General features: G+C 44.7%; 1 protein-coding gene across 13 annotated transcripts in view; it reads left to right on the top strand.

The window, feature by feature from the left end:
• The window catches only part of LOC140410628 (dystrobrevin beta), a 964620-nt gene that overhangs the window by 770052 nt on the left and 176367 nt on the right, over nucleotides 1-18201 (top strand). For all 13 annotated transcript variants that reach the window (XM_072498957.1, XM_072498958.1, XM_072498965.1 and 10 more), the window contains 2 exons: nucleotides 2427-2540; nucleotides 11672-11768. In XM_072498957.1, the coding sequence (XP_072355058.1) occupies nucleotides 2427-2540; nucleotides 11672-11768 (211 nt within the window). The remainder of the gene's footprint in view (nucleotides 1-2426; nucleotides 2541-11671; nucleotides 11769-18201) is intronic.

Below are 18201 nucleotides of genomic sequence, written 5' to 3'. Positions count from 1 at the left end.
TCGACATTAAGTATCTCTGGTGTGCTACTGAAGGAGACCCAGAAGCTCACTCACTTGGGACATATGAGTGTCGTTGGCCGGCCCCCACGAACAACACTCACACCTGTCCTCCACCACAGACAAAAAAGACGCTTGTCCCCGCCTTGGCCAAATAAGTCCCGTGCATCACCTTGAATTGGATCTAACTAAGCCGAGCACAAGAGGATCTGAAGTTGACTCTGGGATGAGCCTTGCTCCATACCTCATCGTCCAGAATAGGACCCAATTCACCCTCCCACTTGACCTTTACCTCATCCAATGGAGTGGACGCCACTGATAGGATCTGACGGTAATTACACAAAATGCTTTACCCAACGACCTGGCCGAAGACAAAACCCTCCTCAACAGGGAGGAGGGTGATGCCCAGGGAAAAGCCATCATGCGAGAAATCGTAAATCTGTAAATATCTAAACAGATTGTAACCAGGAAGTTGAAATTATTCCAACAGTTCCTTAAAATTGGCAAACCTTCACTCCACAAACAAGTCCCAGTCTAAACCCGCTGGAAAAAAGAGGTGATTACTCCAGATAGGGGCTAGCAAAGACATGGAGGTAAATTAAAAATGCTGTCTGAACTGCTCCCAAATTCTCAGGTTGGATGCCACTACCGGATTCGAGGAAAACCTTATCAAAGAGAATGGCAACAAATGCCATTACTAATGTCCTGAGGCGAGAACCCTTGCACAAAGTCGCCTCCATTTGCCCCCATAAGCAACCAGGATCACTACACCTCCCCAGTACTTTCTCAACATTATAATAATATTGGCTGCCCAATAACAAAATAATAAATTGGGTAAAGATAAACCTCCTGACTATCTATCTCTCTGGAGGAACACCCGAGACGGATCCTTGGGGTCCTACCCGCCCAAATGTAAAAGGACACTAATTTGTTCATTCTGACAGAAGAACTTGGGGAGAAAGGTAGGGAGACATTGAAAAAGAAATAAAAATCTCGGGAGCACATTCATCTTAATAGCCTGAATGCTGCCCGCCAAGGACAGGCGGAGATTATGCCACTTCTATAAGTCAGATTTGACCCCATTAACTAGATTAGTATAATTTAATTCACGAAGTGAGGCCCAATAGTGGGTCAACTGGAGACCCAGATAACGAAAGCTGGATCTGGCAAGCCAAAAAGGTAACATCCCCAGTTTGGTTCCTCTCCCCAGTGGGTTAACCAGGAAGTATTCACTCTTATCCAAATTCATCGTATACCCAGAGAAGGAACCAAAACTCCTAGGTAGCTTCATTGTCTCATTGATCGTGGTTACTGGTTCTGTAATATAAAGAAGCAGATTATCTGCGTACAAAGGCACCCTAGGCTCCACTCCTCGCTGATTTATCCCCCTCCACTTCCTGGAAGACCTTAACGCTATGGCAAGCAGTTTTATTGCCAGAGCAAGTAGGAGTGGAGACCATGGACATCTCTGCCTCATGCCTCTATTCAGCAGAAGTAGCCCGAGTTCAAAGCATGTGTGCAAATTTGTACGAACATTATACAAGGATATAAACTTTTGCCAAAATCCAAACCTCCCAAGAAGAGCTTAACTAGAGGCCGTCAATATAAGATGGTCACCAAGAAATCCATTGGGGAATTCAGATGAAACTGTTTTTTATTTGTTCATGGGACGTGGGCGTCCTTAATTGCCCTTGAAGGGGCAGTTAAGAGTCAACCACATTGCTGTGGGTCTGGAGTTACTTGTCGGCCAGACCAGGTAAGGATGGCTGATTTCTTTTCCTAAAGGTCATGAGTGAACCATATGGTTTTTTACAACAATCGATAATGGTTTCATGGTCATCATTAGACTTTTAATTCCAGATTTTTATTGAATTCAAATTTCACCACCCGCAGTGGCGGGATTTGAACCTGGGTCCTCAGAGCATTACTCTGGATCTCTCGTTTACTAGTCCAGTGACAATACCACTACGCCACCACCTCCCCACTTCCTTACCCAAAGGGTGTTAAGAATGTGGAACTCACAACCACAGGGAATGGTTGAAGTGAATAGGTGTGGATGCATTTCAGGGGAAACTAGAAAAGCATTTGAACGGGAAGGGAACGGACGGTTATGATGATATATTTTATATGAGGAAAGATGGGAGGAGGCTCAAGTGGAGCATAAACACTGGCATGATCTGGTTGGGCTGAATATCCTGTCTCTGTGCCAGATTTCCCTTGCAACCCTATGTAAATCTATACATAGGGCAGTTGTGAAGCATTCCACATTTATCATTAATTTAATGACCGTGTTTAATCCATTTCCCTATTGACCAGTAATTGTCTTTGTCGATTTTTGGAGAAAATACAAAACCTTGTGTTACTGGCGCAGTTACTTGTGGAACTATCGTGTTATCTTTCTGAGTAACTCTTACTGCTCTTGGTTTCAGGGAAATCCTTCAAGAAATCCAACGTCTCCGATTAGAACACGAGCAGGCCTCGCAACCAACCCCAGAGAAAGCACAGCAGAATCCTACCCTATTGGCTGAACTGAGGCTACTGAGGTAAGGTTTGACAAATGTCAGGTTAGATATTTTGTACTGTAACACTTGTCAAGTTAACAAAGTGGAAATTCCTGCAAAGAGCAGTGAAATTTATAATTACTTCAAATTTGATAAAATAAAAGCCCAAAAGAGGATTCTCCAGACCCCCAGCCGTATGTATCTCGGCGGCGCGCCATTCACTGACAGGAAAAGAGAATCCCGACCACGGGAGAATTCTGGCCAAATCGTCCAGTCAGCGTTGGAATCTCTGTGACTGACGCTGATCAGACAGAAAACTACTCACTTATTCGCACGCATTTTATTCTGATCAAACCCCTAATGGTGGATGCTGTAGAGCTCCCGCCATGTAAGAATCCATGGAGAGAGCTGTGAAGAGAATCTGCATGGGTGGCATGGTGGCACAGTGGTTAACACTGCTGCCTCACAGCGCCGGGGACCCGGGTTCAATTTTGGCCTTGGTTGATTGTGTGGAGTTTTGCACGTTCTCCCCATGTCTGCGTGGGTTTCCTCCGGGTGTTCCCGTTTCCTCCCATAGTTCAAAGATATGCTGGTCACTTGAATTGACCACGCTAAATTGCCCCTTAGTGCTGAAAGCTGATCAGGTTAGGTGGAATTACAGGGATAGGGCAGAGGAGTGAGCCTAATTAGAATGCTCTTTCAGAGGGTTGATGCAGACTCAGTGGGCTTCTTTCTGCACTATAGGAACTCTGTTTTATGAAAGCCATGTCCCCTTTTTACAACACTGGATACCTTATTCTGTTAAGTCCCTGACATCACTGAGTGTACCTATGCCACATCAACTGCAGTGGCTGGGTAGTCGGGCGGTGGGGGGGGGGGGGGGGGGGGGGGGTCGACAGGTCCATTGGGGAGTCGGTGGCATTAGTAGTATAGATAGCTAGGAGATAGAAACGGGCTTTAATCCTTCTAACTTTTCCTGGGTAGCTATTCTGCTAAGTGAGTTAGGACCATCCAAAGTCTTCAACTTCAAATGGAGATTCAGAGCTTTCCAGGCACAGGGTAATTACACAACAGAAGCTGACACTTCCCGGACAATTCCTCTTGCGTGGGGACTTTCGACGTAGAAAATGGAAGATCTGAACTAAGTTCTCTTTTCACAGAATGATGCACATAAAGGTGCAGCGCACAAGGATTCCATTCGCCCATTCTACAATTCCGTAATTAGTGCCTGCCAGTCAGACACCATTAAGAAGTTCTATTTTAACCCAAGCAAATGCTTTGTTCTCACTGCTGGAGTCTTTGGCTCAAATCCCTCCATTGTCCCATGCTGGAACCTTCGTTATATTATGTATCATCAGGTGACGTTGAAGTTGTCAGTTGAACCACCAGGTGGCATGAGGCTCCACATAGTGTCCACCTGATCTTAATCAAACCTGCTGCTGGTTGACTTATAAACGAAACCCCCCCCCCCCACACCCCACACACACACCATCGCCGAGAATGTAATGTGTGCTGACTGTAACACAGGTGTCAATCAGCATTGAGCAGAAAGGAACAGCACTGTAGAGCTGAAAAAAAACTTCACCAAAATATTTTACAAAAACAGCTCCCCAAGAAAAGAATAATTCCCAATATTATAAAATAACCAAGTGGACCACTTCACCTCAACACCATCCTCGGCTGTGTGGTAGAAACGGACCTCCCACATTGTTTACATGGAAACCCAGGGGGGAAGGAATTGAAAGAATTGCTGAAACCTTTCTTCATTTAAAGCCTCACCTACACATCAACAACTTCGGCGTTATTTTTACCGGGAATGTTTCCTGTGAAAAAAGAAGTTACTTTGAAAAAGAGATTAATCGCCAGCACAGATAATGAAACCAAGAACCTTTCACTCTGTCTAAAGCAAAGCAGTTTGATGAGCAGCACATTCCATTCCAGGGTTTGTTACCGACAGAGTACATCAGAGATCAGCAATGCTAGAAAAAATGATTATGATTTTAATAATTGCTCTGCCTGGCCAACTGATTAAATTTAGATTAAAGGATTCAAATTTGTAGAGGTTCTTCAAATCCAGTGCTCAGGAGATTAAGGTCACATAGCAGCCAGAAGCCCTCCCTGCCCTTCAATTGACCTGCTACTCTTCAACCCAGCTATAGAGAGGAGTGCAAAACTAGGGGAAAAAAAGCCAAGCACAAGTTGAGTTTCTTGCCCAACCCCCCCCCAAAATGCAACTATTTTCAATTTATTCCCACGAGCAATTACACAAAATTAAACCCAATTCCGTCATTTCAGAATCAGAAACATTTTGCTAATTTCCTCGTGCTGCCAACTATATGTACAAGGCCAGCAGAGCACCCCATTACACCAGAACAGCTCCATTTGTCATATTCTTGGAGTTTTTTTTCCAATGGACTAGTGGGCTCTGTGGCTGATGATGGGGAAATTTGTCCAAATGAAAAGGAAAATAAAAATGCAAAGACTAGAAGACTTCAATAAAACCGGACATGTGGGTTGGATTTGTTTTTCTTGTCTCGTGTACCCCAGGTACTTGTTTTTTAAAAAGTCCAGACAGATCATTTCATACCTGAAAGAAAAACACAGGACATACATAAATACACAATGTAAACACATTGGCACAGGCAACGGGTGAGCATACGAGCGCAGTACTACTCCATAGAGAAGATGTGTGAAGAGATCAGATCAGTCCATAAGAGAGTCGTTCAGGAGTCTGGTAACAGCGGGGAAGAAGCTGTTTTTGAACATGTTAGTGTGTGTTCACAGACTTTTATATCTCCTGCCTGATGGAAGAAGTTAGAAGAGTGAATAACCCAAGTGGGAGGGGTCTTTGATTATGTTGCTCTCTTTCCCTAGGCAGCAGGAGATGTAGACAGAGTCAATTAATGGGAGGCAGGTCCGGGTGATAGACTGGGCTGTGTTCATAACTCTCTGTAGTTTCTTACAGTCTTGGGCCAAGCAGTTGCCATACCAGGGTGTGGTGCAGCCAGACAGGATGCTTCCTGTGGTGCAGGTGTAAAAATTGCTAAGAGTCAATGTGGACATGCTGAATTTCCTTAGTTTCCTGAGGAAGTATAGGCGCTGTTGTGCTTTCTTGGTGGCAGCGCCAATGTAGGTGGACCAGGACAGATGTTTGGTGATGTGTACCCCTAGGAATATGAAGCTGTCAATCATCTCCACCTTGGCCCCTTTGATGCTGACAGGTACTTTGCTTCCTGAAGTCAATGACCAGCTCTTTAGTTTTGCGGCATTGAGGGTGAGATTGTTGTCGTTACACCACTCCACTAGGTTTTCTAGCTCCCCCTGTACTCTGACTCATCGTTGTTCGAGATCCATCCCACTATGGTTGTGTCGTCAGCAAACCTGTAGATGGAGTTGGAACCAAATTTTGCCACGCAGTCGTGTGTATAGGGAGTATAGTAGGGGGCTAAGTACGCAGCCTTGCGGGGCTCCGGTATTGAGATGAAGGTGGTGTTGTTGTTTATTCTTGCAGATTGTAGTTGATGGGTCAGAAAGTTGAGGATCCGGTTGCAGAGGAAGGAGCAAGCCCCAGGTTTTGGAGCTTTGATATGAGCTTGGCTAGGATTATGGTGTTGCAGACGGAGTTGTAGTCAATAAATAGGAGTCAGATGTAGGGGTTCTTGTTGTCAAAATGCTCCAAGGATGAAATGAAAATGAAAATCGCTTATTGTCACAAGTAGGCTTCCAATGAAGTTACAGTGAAAAGCCCCTAGTCGCCACATTCCGGCGCCTGTTTGGGGAGGCTGGTACGGGAATCGAACCGTGCTGCTGGCCTGCCTTGGTCTGCTTTAAAAGCCAGCGATTTAGCCCAGTGTGCTAAACCAGCCCCTGGTGTAGGGCCAGGGAGGTGGCATCTGCTGTGGACCGGGTGCGGCAGTGTGACAATTGCAGTGGATCTAGACACCCAGGAGGTATGGAGTTGATATGCCTCATGACCAAACTCTAAAGCACTTCATTACGACTGAAGTCCGGGGCACCGGACGGTAGTCGTTGAGGCACATTGCCTGGTTCTTCTTTGGCACCGGTATGATGGTGGTCTTCTTGAAGCAAGTGGGGACCTCGGAACGGAGTAGGGAGAGATTGAAGATGTCCACGAATACATTTGCCAGCTGGTCCGCGCCGCACCTGAGTGCACGACCAGGGACCCTGTCCGGACATGCAATAAGTTGTTTAATGTGCTGGTACAATACCCCACCCCCTACCTAACCTCCCCTCCCATCTCCACCCCCTACCCCGGTGCCCTCAGTGATCCTCCACGTGTCAGGCCCTCCTTGCTCTCCCACTGCGTGTTGGTGTTTCCCCAGGATGCACAGCTGAGGTGGAGGCAGACAGTTGGTGGTGTGGTGGTGGTGGGGAGGTGGTGTCCACCTTCGCCACTCCATGGGACAGGTCTGGGTTGGCACTTAGCACCCCCTTCTCCCGGTGGGTGCCCATAGGGTCCTGGGGTTCATTTGGTCCGCACAATGGGGTTGACACTCTCAGTGATGCTCCTCAGTGACTGGGACATGCTCTTCAGTGCCTCAGCCATGCCCATCTGAGAACGGGACAAGCTCTGCAGTGCCTCAGCCATGCCTATCTGAGAACGGGACATGTCCCATTGAACCTCATCAACGTTAGTCTGATGCTTGCTGACATCCCCCAGCGAGTTGGACCTCCTGCCGAGACCCTCCGCCATGGCCGTCACCGACTGCATGACGCCTTGGACACCTTCACTGATGATGCCGAGATTGTGCACCAGGCTCGCCACTGCGGTCGCCACCCTAGCTGTGTTGGTCTCGGTGACACTCATTGCTGGTACCACCTCCTGTGTCCGTAGTCTCTGGGACTCCTCCAAGCGGTTATGGATCTGCTGGAGTGACGCTGAGAACTCCCTCTGAATATTCCAGCCGCTCCCTATCGTCTTCAGCTCCGCGTAACCCACTTCCAGAGGCTTGGGACCCAGCTGGGCCGTGGGATCCAGCAGCCCTCCGACTGCTCTCTCATCTAGGGGTTCCTGCCTCCACCTGATGTACATCAGCAGCAGTGTTGTGCTCACCAGATTGTGCCCCAGACCCTGTCCACTAACATGTCCCACCGAGATGTGTGGATCTGCACCGGTGTAGGGTGGGGATGACAGCTGTGCCGCGACTATTATGCTGGCATCCTTGGATCTGTCCTCCGGGATGTTCTCCTCTGAGTCAGGAGAGGCGGTCGCCCGGAATGGGCCAGTGCCGTCAGTTGGAGGACCTTTGAAGAATTGACATGTGGTCAGTCAGTAAGGCAATCACTACTTACGTTTCACAGGTCCTCCATATGAATCCCGGTAGTTCCTCACCTCTGTGGCATCCACGAGCCTCCGCATTGGTGACCGCCCTGTCCTCAGCCACACCGGTAACCTCCAGGGCCCGTTCCTCAAAGGAGGTGAGGATTCTCACGTCCGGCACCCCTCCTCCAGTCTGGGTCTTCTCCCACAGATTGTGGGAGAGCTTTTCCTGAGGAGATGCAGAGAGAGCATTGTTAACCACACGCGTGGTTCAGTGGTGGGAGAGGGGGTGTGAAGGCGGGGTTGGGGGGGAATGCGGAGGGAGGACTGGGGTCACCTTGGAGAGTTGGGAGTGGATGCTCCCTTGAGGGAGGCGGGATGGCGTTGGTGTCTACTCACTCGTGCTGCCCGGTGTAGGTTGTTGACCTTCCTGCATTGCAGGCCAGTCCTCCTGGTCATACTGTTGGAACTAACGGCTGCCGTCACCTCATCCCAGGCAGCACTGGCTGCCTTGTGACTCACCCTCCGGGACACCCGGGGGAACAGGACATATAGGACATCCCTCCTGGTCTCCATCGCATCCAGGAGCCTCCCCAGGTCTGCCACCCCGAATATTGGGGCCAGTCTCCTCGGTGCCATTATTGCGAGCTGGCTGGGGTTGGCCGAGCAATGCAGTTTAAGTGCTGCTCGACCTTGTTAGTGGGTAACTTGCGAGGGCGGTCCCAGTGAATTGGCTAGCAAGGTGTTATTTGCAGCAAGAAGCCCGTGAGACCTCCTTAAGTGGACCAATTAACATTGAATTGCGTTGCCGGTTTATCTGGGCCGAGCATCGGGAAACTCACGGCAATTCCCGCTCACTACAATACTTGGAAATATTTCTGCAAGATTGCGCCCTTGTGTGTGGAACACACATCCTCTCCCGCTGAGGTCATGTTCCCCATTTTAAATCAGGAACAAAAATTGGATTTCCTCCTGCCCTCCATTTTCATCAGATGGGGTGGCTTTTTGAAAGCCCATTAAAAACATGCCAGGTTTGAGAGTTTGTGAAGAAAATAGAAAGTTTCTTGAGGAGTCGGGAACATTCTGAAAGGTAAGTGTAAAATGTTTCCACTGTTAGGTGCTATATTGTAATGTAGACATGTTTTTAATGCATTGATTCTGCACACATTTATTCTGTGCGGTTTTTATAATGACAGCTGTCACATTATGAATGCTTGGTTGGATTTCAAAAACTTCAGGTGGTCTTGAACTTTCTGGTGACAATAATAACAGAATATGTTTTTAATAAGATTCCTTGTTTGCTTACAAACCTAGTAGACACTTCAAGGATTACAAGATTCTCCCTGTTTGTTTTTTAGTTTGTGATAGCGTGTTTGCATTCAGGGTTTTCTTAGATTGCTAGAGGTTTCATGTTTTCCAATGATTTTAAAATAATACTTTCTGAAATTGCATGGCTCCTGGGAATAAAATTAGCAAACTGGATGACTGACTATGGAGGCTTAGAGGAAACGCAGATGACCAGGCGGGAATGGAAGATACATGGGGTCGTATGAATGGGGCATGTGGCATTTATTATTTGAGGGGGCATGGGAGGGTGGGTGGGGGGTCAAGAGAGGTGAATGGTGAGGTTTGAGGGCCTTTAAACAATGTTGGAATTTTACTGCTGTGTTGGGGGACTAAGTCAGCCCTCGTGCACTGCAAATCCGACACTTGCGTGAAAAGACAAAATGGCATGTAAAGTCACACGTGGGTCGATGTGCAGTTTTCATGACGTGAAAGTGCACAGATCAGGTTTATCCAATCCCAGCAATGATTTGTCACAGAGTTTAATCATAAATCTATTGCTTACAGTTGACACAAACAATTGGACCTTTAATTTGATTTGGGGTTTATAACTGCTGGAGTTGTAGTTGGAGCATAATCCTACTTTTTTTTAATAAATATTTTTATTCTCCTTTTTCACATTTTCTCCCACATTTACACCCATCAACAATAATCAGCAAGATATGTCAATCCCCATAATAACAACGATCCCATCTGCCCATCAACCCCCAAACATCAGCCCGCATGTTTACATAAACAAATGACAAAAAGGAATCAGGGATTACCCGTAGTCACCCTTAATCTACACAGCCCCCCTCCCCCACCCCCCCCCAACTAATGTTCGATGTTATCCAGTTCTTGAAAGTGCATAATAAATAGTGCCCATGACTTGTAGAACCCCTCCGAGCTTTCCCTCAGTTCGAACTTAACATTCTCAAGCGTCAAGTATTCCAACAGGTCCCCCCGCCACGCCAGGGCACTGGGTGGAGAGGCTGCTCTCCATCCCAGCAGGATCCGCCTTCGGGCGATCAACGAGGCGAATGCTATGATATCTGCCTCTGCTCCCGTTTCCAACCCTGGCTGGTCCGACACCCCGAATATGGCCTCCTGGGGACCCAGGTCCAGTTTCACACGCACCACCTGGGAAATTATCCTAAACACCTCCTTCCAGTACACCCCTAGCTTTGGATAGGACCAAAACATATGAACATGATTCCCCCCCCCCCGCAACGCTCACACACATCCTCTACTCCTTCAAAAAATCGGCTCATCCTCGCCCTCGTGAGGTGCGCTCTATATACCACCTTCAGCTGTATCAGCCCCAACCTCACACATGAGGTGGAGGCATTCCCTCTCCGGAGCACCTCACACCAGACCCCCTCCTCTATAACCACTCCAGCTCTTCCTCCCACTTTGCTTTGACCCTTCCAGTGGTGATAATCCTACTTTTTTATGCCTGTCCCTTAATTCTAATATTTGAAAACAAGATCTTTCTCGGTTTATGCAAAATCTGTGGTCTGCTGATTTGGGAGAAGTGGTGATTACCCAAATGCAAGTGCTTTTGCGTTGATCTGAATGTGTGAGCTTTGCAGATTGCTTTGAGATGCAACAGAAAAGTGATCAGTATTATGCTATTGAGAAAAAGTGAGAGACGAGCAAGAGTGAGTGTGTGCAATACCTATGCAACACAACAAGAGCTGGTAGAAATAACCTTCACTGCAACCTGAATCCAATTTGTTAATATACCAATCCTTCATAATCGTTCACAATTTAAAAGTTGCATAAACCACTAAATGTAACAATATGTATCCTTTTTATAATGAAAAACAATTCATTCGTCAATTAAATTGCTGCTTTTAATTATTGTTCCATCAATCTAAAATAATGAGCCATTTTTAAAATAAATTTTGAATTTAGTGGTTTTCAGAGCAATTGTGGGAGGAATGGGCTATGTGCCTTCCAACTCTGGTCATAGGCTCTCAATTAGGGTCTGTTTTCCAATCCACACTCCAGCCGATTTGGCTTATGACAGCAGATTTTTAGCAGTCTCTGTCCTCATGAATAAGTAGCTAGTTCTTTACAAACTGAAGTCTGCTGGAATTTGGGGGAGAAAGACTTCATTTATTTTCAATGTGTCAATTGCTATTTCTATTTTTCTTGCCAAAGGGGATTTTTTTCCCCAAGATAATCTTCACCTGCACACCTGTGACATGTCAGCCCTGATGCTCACAAAGCATCATAAAAGAGATATTACTCTTGTTATCATTAAACAGGCATTAATGGGATGTGACATTTTTAATCCCAATTTATTGATGCAGTGCACGTGCAAAGAACATTTTAAAATGACGCACGTTATTTTTTTGGTACAAATCATCTTTAATGAATGAATTGTCGTCGAACATCATAGCTGTGTTGAGGAGAGACATTATTTGTGTTCACGTTGCAGTGGAGCGCTGAAGCTGCTTTTCGATACACACAATGGTTCTAAACCAGACAGTCTGAGTGCTTGAATTCCCCAGTGTTTTTCGAGAGAGACGGGGCTTAATTTCTTTGTCCGTTCATTCAACAGGCAAAGAAAAGACGAGCTGGAGCAGCGGATGTCAGCCTTACAAGAGAGTCGTCGTGAGCTGATGGTGCAGCTTGAAGGACTAATGAAGCTGCTGAAGGTAAGAATTGTTCCCTGCTGCAATGTAGACTGAGTCCTTCATCTCCAGTGTGGATAGTGGATTTTATTGTTATTGTTCTGCTTTGTCTTTTGTTCTTGATGCTCACGTAATTCAGTTACCAATTTGCTGTTCACGTTAATTCATCATATTATAATTGCAGAAATAATTATGCATGCCTTTTTAGATCCGTGTTTTTGTGTAATCCCTGCAATGAAACAAGTACCTTGGCTATCCAGGGATGGTTTCCTCCTGAGGAATTGTGGTGACACACGTCAAATGGTGAGACAAGATTCAAACTGGGAGTCAAACTCTCGCCCCCATGCAATGAGCTTGCAAAACGCAGTTATGCAGTCATCAGGTGATGGAGGGAGGAGGTCAGACAATCTCTGGTAGAGTGTGCCACCCATGGTCCTTTTGCATGCCTCCCAGCAGTTTGATAAAGAGCTGAATTAGCAGAGCAACTAAGTATTTAGCACTGAGCAGGATGTGGCAGGAAAAAACACAGAAATAGCTGCACAAGTGGGAGATTTTACATAATTGTTTCATCTTCAGAACTTTTCTGAACCTTATTTTGCATTATTTCAGTTTCCTTCTCAGTTATCTGCAGGCAGCCATGTTTTCCATTCAGAATGTCAGATATTTTACCTCTGCAGCCTATACAAAATCAGATGTATTGTAAGTTTTGAAGATGCACAGAACTCCAGTGTTGGTGTGTTAATGGCCCTGAAATTCTGTGGCGATTCTGTGATCGGCCTACACAGAGTTGCTGTGGGAACCCCCACAAAATTTCAAGGCTAACATTTTCATTGGGAAACTTACACTGAAAGCCTTTCAGCTAAGTAAACACTTGAAAAACTGTCCTGGCTAAAACACCTTGACCTTCTATATTTGTTCTTGGGAAAATTGTGATTCAGATAAGACACTATATTGCCTCTCCCAAGATGCCCCAAGAAGGTTGTGGTGAGTCTTTTTGAACCATTGCAGCCCTTGTTATGATGGTTATTTCTTTAATAGTCTTAGCTAGGAATATTGGAGGAACAATATTTCTTCAACTAAATGATTTGTGACTTGGTGGCGACGTTTTCTTTAAACCAGGTGGCAACCTGTCGCCACACAGCCCTTTAATTTACTGCGCATGTGTGGTTCTGCAAAAAAACAATGAATGGATCATGCACTCAAAAAATAATCATTACAGTCAACGTTGCTTGGAGGGGAAATTAGAAGTAATGTTATTCCAATGAGCTTGCTATTGCTCTCCTTCTCAGTGGTAAAGTGCATAGGACAGGGCAATGATTTTCTGATCTTGCTGCAATATATTGTTCAGATGTTACTTGGTGCACTGTGGTTTACTAACCACGGAGAATATTAAATCAAAGAGCAAAGGCAATGATGAACATCAATTGCTGATGTTCTTCAAGTTTTTTTAAAATACATTTACGGGATGTGGATGTCATTGGCGAGGCCAGCATTTATTGCCCATCCCCAGTTGCCCTTCAGAAGATGGTGGTGAGCTGCCTTCTTGAACTGCTGTAGTCCGGGTGGTGCTGTTAGGGAGTGAATTCTAGGATTTTGACCCAGAGGCAGTGAAGGAACAGTGATGGTGAGTGACTTGGAGGGGAACCTCCAGGTGGTGGGGTTCACAGGTATCTGCTGTTCTTGTCCTTCTGGATGGTAGTGGTTAAGGGTTTGGAATGTGCTGCCCAATGAACCTTGGTGAGTTTCTGCAGCGGATCTTGTAGGTGGTACATACTGCTGCCACAGTGGAGGGATTGAATATTTGTGGAAGGGTTCCAATCAAGCGAGCTGCTTTGTCTTGGATGGTGTCGAGCTTCCGTATTTGTGTATTTGTTTATTGTCATGTGTACCGAGGTACAGTGAAAAGTATTTTTCTGCGAGCAGCTCAAACAGATCATTTAGTACATGAAAAGAAAAGAAAATACATAACAGGGTAACACAAGGTACACAATGTAAATACATAGACACCAGTATCAGATGAAGTATACAGGAGTATAGTATTAATCAGGTCAGCCCATAAGAGGTCACTTAGGAGTCTGGTAACAGTGGGGAAGAAGCTGTTTTTGAATTTGTTCGTGCGTGTTCTCAGACTTTTATATCTCCTGCCCGATGGAAGAAGTTGGAAGAGTGAGTAAGTCGGGTGGGAGGGGTCTTTGATTATGCTGCCCGCTTTGCCAAGGCAGCATAAGGAGGTGTAGATAGAGTCAATGGATGGGAGGGGGATTCATGTGATGGGCTGGGCTGTGTTCATAACTCTCTTGGGCCGAGCAGTTGCCATACCAGGCTGTGATGTAGCCAGATAGATGCTTTCTATGGTACATCTGTAAAAGTTGGTAAGAGTCAGTGTGGACATGCCGAATTTCCTTTGTTTCTTGAGGAAGTAATGGCGCTGTTGTGCTTTCTTGGTGGAAGTGTCGACGTGGGTGGACCAGGACAGATTGTTGGTGATGTGTACCCCTAGGAATATGAAGCTGTCAACCATCTCCACCTCGGCCCCTTTGTTTCAGACAGGGGTGTGTACAGTACTTTGTTTCTTGAAGTCAATGACCAGCTCTTTAGTTATGCTGGCATTGAGGGATAGATTGTTGCCGTTGCACCACTCCACCACTAGATTCTCTATCTACCTCCTGTATTCTGACTCGTCGTTGTTTGAGATCCGACCCACTATGGTCGTGTCGTCAGCAAACTTGTAGATGGAGTTGGAACCAAATCGTAATGAAGTGCTTTGAGAGGTTGGTCAGGTTTTTATTTAAGAAAATCACTTCACATGGCATACACAGTTTTTATATGTTCAGAACAAAAAGACATTTCAACAACTCTGCTTTTAAGATCTGAAAATCAGATAATAATAATCGCTTATTGTCACAAGTAAGCTTCAACGAAGTTACTGTGAAAAGCCCCTAGTCGCTACATTCCGGCACCTGTTCGGGGAGGCTGGTACGGGAATTGAACCCGCACTGCTGCCTGTGCTAAACCAGCCCCTAATTATGACCATTCCATAAATTCCAACCTTCTCTTGGAGGGTGAGTCAGAATCCAGTTAGTTCCCCAACATTACTCTTTCAATATTGAAGCTGAAAGTCAGGAGGTATCATCAAGGCCAATAGAAATTGGTGCTGTTTAAATATATGCGCCTGTGTACATATCTAACTTAATTTTTTTTGGATGATGTTTTAGTATTTGAGTTGCACAGTGTAAATCCTGGGATTTTGAGGTTTTGTGCTTCTGGCACTCTCTTATCAGCATCAATTCCTGCTCCTGATTAAATACAGAGTAAAACTCATATTCTTGCCCTCAACAACCTCGGAAGAGCCTCTCTTATTTCAGCGTTCTGATTAATTTTTCCATTTCCCACACCCTGTGGCACCTCTGAATCAGATTGCCGATTTAGTGTTGAGAGCCCATACCTAATGAATCAGCTGAAACTCATTTCACAGAACACCCAACATAGGAGACTTTTATTCATTTGTTCAATTTAGGACTGGTTTTGAATCTTGGTCCTGGAATAAAAAATATAGCACAGTGGACCACCCAGTCATCTTAATTATTTTCCTGGCATTTCAAAAACAAAACATTCCTTTATTCAGGTGTTTGCTGTTGATGAAAAAGCAACAAATTAAACATGTTAAATTAAGTAAATGGCTTTACAAAGTGCGTTCATGTGTGTAGGTTTTCAGTGGTGCATTAATATTAAATAAATTATAATCTGTATGATTATTCTTCCGTTATACGCCCAAAACATTTCCTTAAAACCTGCCTCTTTTGACCACCTGTGCTATTAGTTCTGTTGAGATGTTTTACGGCATTGAAAGTGCTATATAAATACATGTTGCTTTTTTTTTATTGCGTCCTTATAATTATACAGTCCAGTTTGCCAGTTTATTTTCTAATTTCCCTCTCGAAGACACTAGTTGTTACTGAGCACAGCATGACACCAACAACCCTTCACGATGGCAGTCAATGACCATTCTTCGCACGCAAGCTTCATCGTATCCTGACTCATTGTTCATACAGACTTTGCGGCATGTCGCATTGAAAGTGATTGGGAGAGGGAATCCTGTCTCTATTCTGCAACTCCTACTCCTCAACTTCCTCTCTTGCCTCAGTGCTTGGTACCAGATCCGCAGATGTCTCAATTTAAAACTGCTGTTTTTTTACACTTGAGTGTAATTTTAGTTTTATTAGCATTCTTGAAAATTTTGTCAAGTTGTGGACTCAGTTGAATTCTTTAGCTGTATCTAGAGATCCTCTTTTAACTGGTTTATAGAAGGTGCTAGCCAGTCCTAATCACATTGTTGGCTACGTTTTTTTTTCAGAAATGCAGCATTGCTGAGAAATCCTCAGTCGTGTAAAATTCTTTTTTTTTAGATTTACTTTTCATTTCTCCAAAATGTTGGATTATTTGGTTTGAGAATTAGCAGCTCATTGTAATTTCTTTCTCTCTTCACACAACAGTATTGGCCATTTATAAGCTTTTATTTGTTAATCGTTGACAATGAAAAATATGCATTTTCTGCAATTTAGCTTTCTTCCTGCCCTGCTATTCATCATTAACCTTTCATATTGCTCTGTCACTGAGTTCTAAAGATTGATTTAAGTGCTTTCTTGTGATGTCTCATCATACCATATAAAATGCAGTGATATTTACAGGAACACCCATCACCTAGTGATAGATAATATTCACAAGTCAACAGAATGATCACCCTTTTGTAAGTATGGTGATGTTGATCATCTGGCAGGTCCACCCTATTTTTAATACTTTTTCCGTGTTACTTTCAGAATTATTTTCACATATTAAAACCTAGCACATTAAAGGTCAGCCTGCTGGTTCGCAACGCTCTGCACAACCCCAGCATGTTTGCTTCCTGTGCCGGATGAATTTGGACAATCGCTCTTGGCTTCCCCTATCCAGGCAGCAGTTAAATAATGAGTTTTGTCCTCAATCTATGAACTATGCTTCACAAACCATTAAAGTGTATTTTGCTCTGCCATCTGAGGTGAGGAGGGCAAGGCCAGTTATTCGGCACGATAAGCATTATGACAACGAATATCAAGTGCATAGAGCAAAGTCAAGTTTTGAATACATTTATATTTTAGCTGCTAAATATTTCAGTTGTTCCAGAAGATACAACTGGATAGTGATGAGCAAAGAAAGTCAGAGGGATAAATATTGGCCACAACACTGGGGGAAACTCCAATGTGCTTCTTTGAAATAATGCCATGGGATCTTTTAATTCCATCCATGGAAAGATGGGGCCTTGGTTGAAAGTCACATCTGAAAGACATAACTTCTGATAGCGTAGTGTTCCCATAGCACTGCATTGGAATGAGTCCACGAGGTGCCGAATTCTCTGAAGTGGGACATGAACCTTCTGAGTCAGAGACAAGAGTGTTTTCATTGAGTTACAAAGAACCTTGACTGATAGTTTCCTTCCTTGGTCTAGATCAACCATGGCCAACTGTCATTTATAAATTACTGCCCCAGCTGAGATGGGCGAGATCAATATCCATCAGGAATGAAATCTGGAGCATTTACAGGTTTCAGGCCAGGCGGGCATGAAGAAGTGAATTTATTAGCTTCACTATTTGGTGAAAGTAAAGGAAGGAATTCTATGACTCTAGGTGAAAATTGTCAGGATTCTTCAGAGAAAAATAATTTTGTCATTAATAACAGGTCAGAAATTGGTTGTGGATAGAGTTCAAATTTTCTTTTTAGATAGCATGTTCATACAGGATCAAAATTTGGAACCAGCATTGGAAGGCTCTGAATGACTTAAACCCTGAGGAACTCCTGCAGTGATATCCCAGGAGTGAGATGACTGAGCTCCAACAACCACAAACATCTTCCTAGCACAAAGGAAGATGGTTGTGGTTGTTGGAGGTCAGTCATCTCAGTCTCGGGACATCACAGCAAGAGTTCCACAAATTAGTGCCCTGGGCCCAACCATCTTCAGCTGCTTCATCAATAACCTTCCTTCCAACATAAGGTCAGATGTGGGGATATTCACTGATGATTGCACAATGTTCAGCCCCATTCACAACACCTCTGACACTGAAGCAGTCAGCATGCAAATGTAGCAAGACATGAACAATATCGAGGCTTGGATTGACAAGTAACATTTGCATCACGCAAGTGGCAGAGAATTATAATCCTCAGTAAGCGAGAATCAAACCATCACTCCTTGACATTCAATGGCATTACCATTACTGAATCCTCAGTATCACCATCCTGGGGATTACCATTGACCAGAAACTGCAGTGGATTAGCCATATACATACTATGGCTACAAGAGCAGGTCAGAGGCTAGGAATCCTGCATCGTGTAACTCATCTATTGATTTTCCAAAGCCTGTCCACCAGCTACAAGCTGCAAGTCAGGAGTGTGATGGAATACTCCCTGGATGAGTGCAGCCCCAACA

Source organism: Scyliorhinus torazame, chromosome 4, assembly GCF_047496885.1.
Source record: "Scyliorhinus torazame isolate Kashiwa2021f chromosome 4, sScyTor2.1, whole genome shotgun sequence".
Taxonomy (NCBI): Eukaryota; Metazoa; Chordata; class Chondrichthyes; order Carcharhiniformes; family Scyliorhinidae; genus Scyliorhinus; species Scyliorhinus torazame.
The sequence above is the reverse complement of the archived record's forward strand: the minus strand, read 5'-3'. Positions and strand labels throughout refer to the sequence as shown.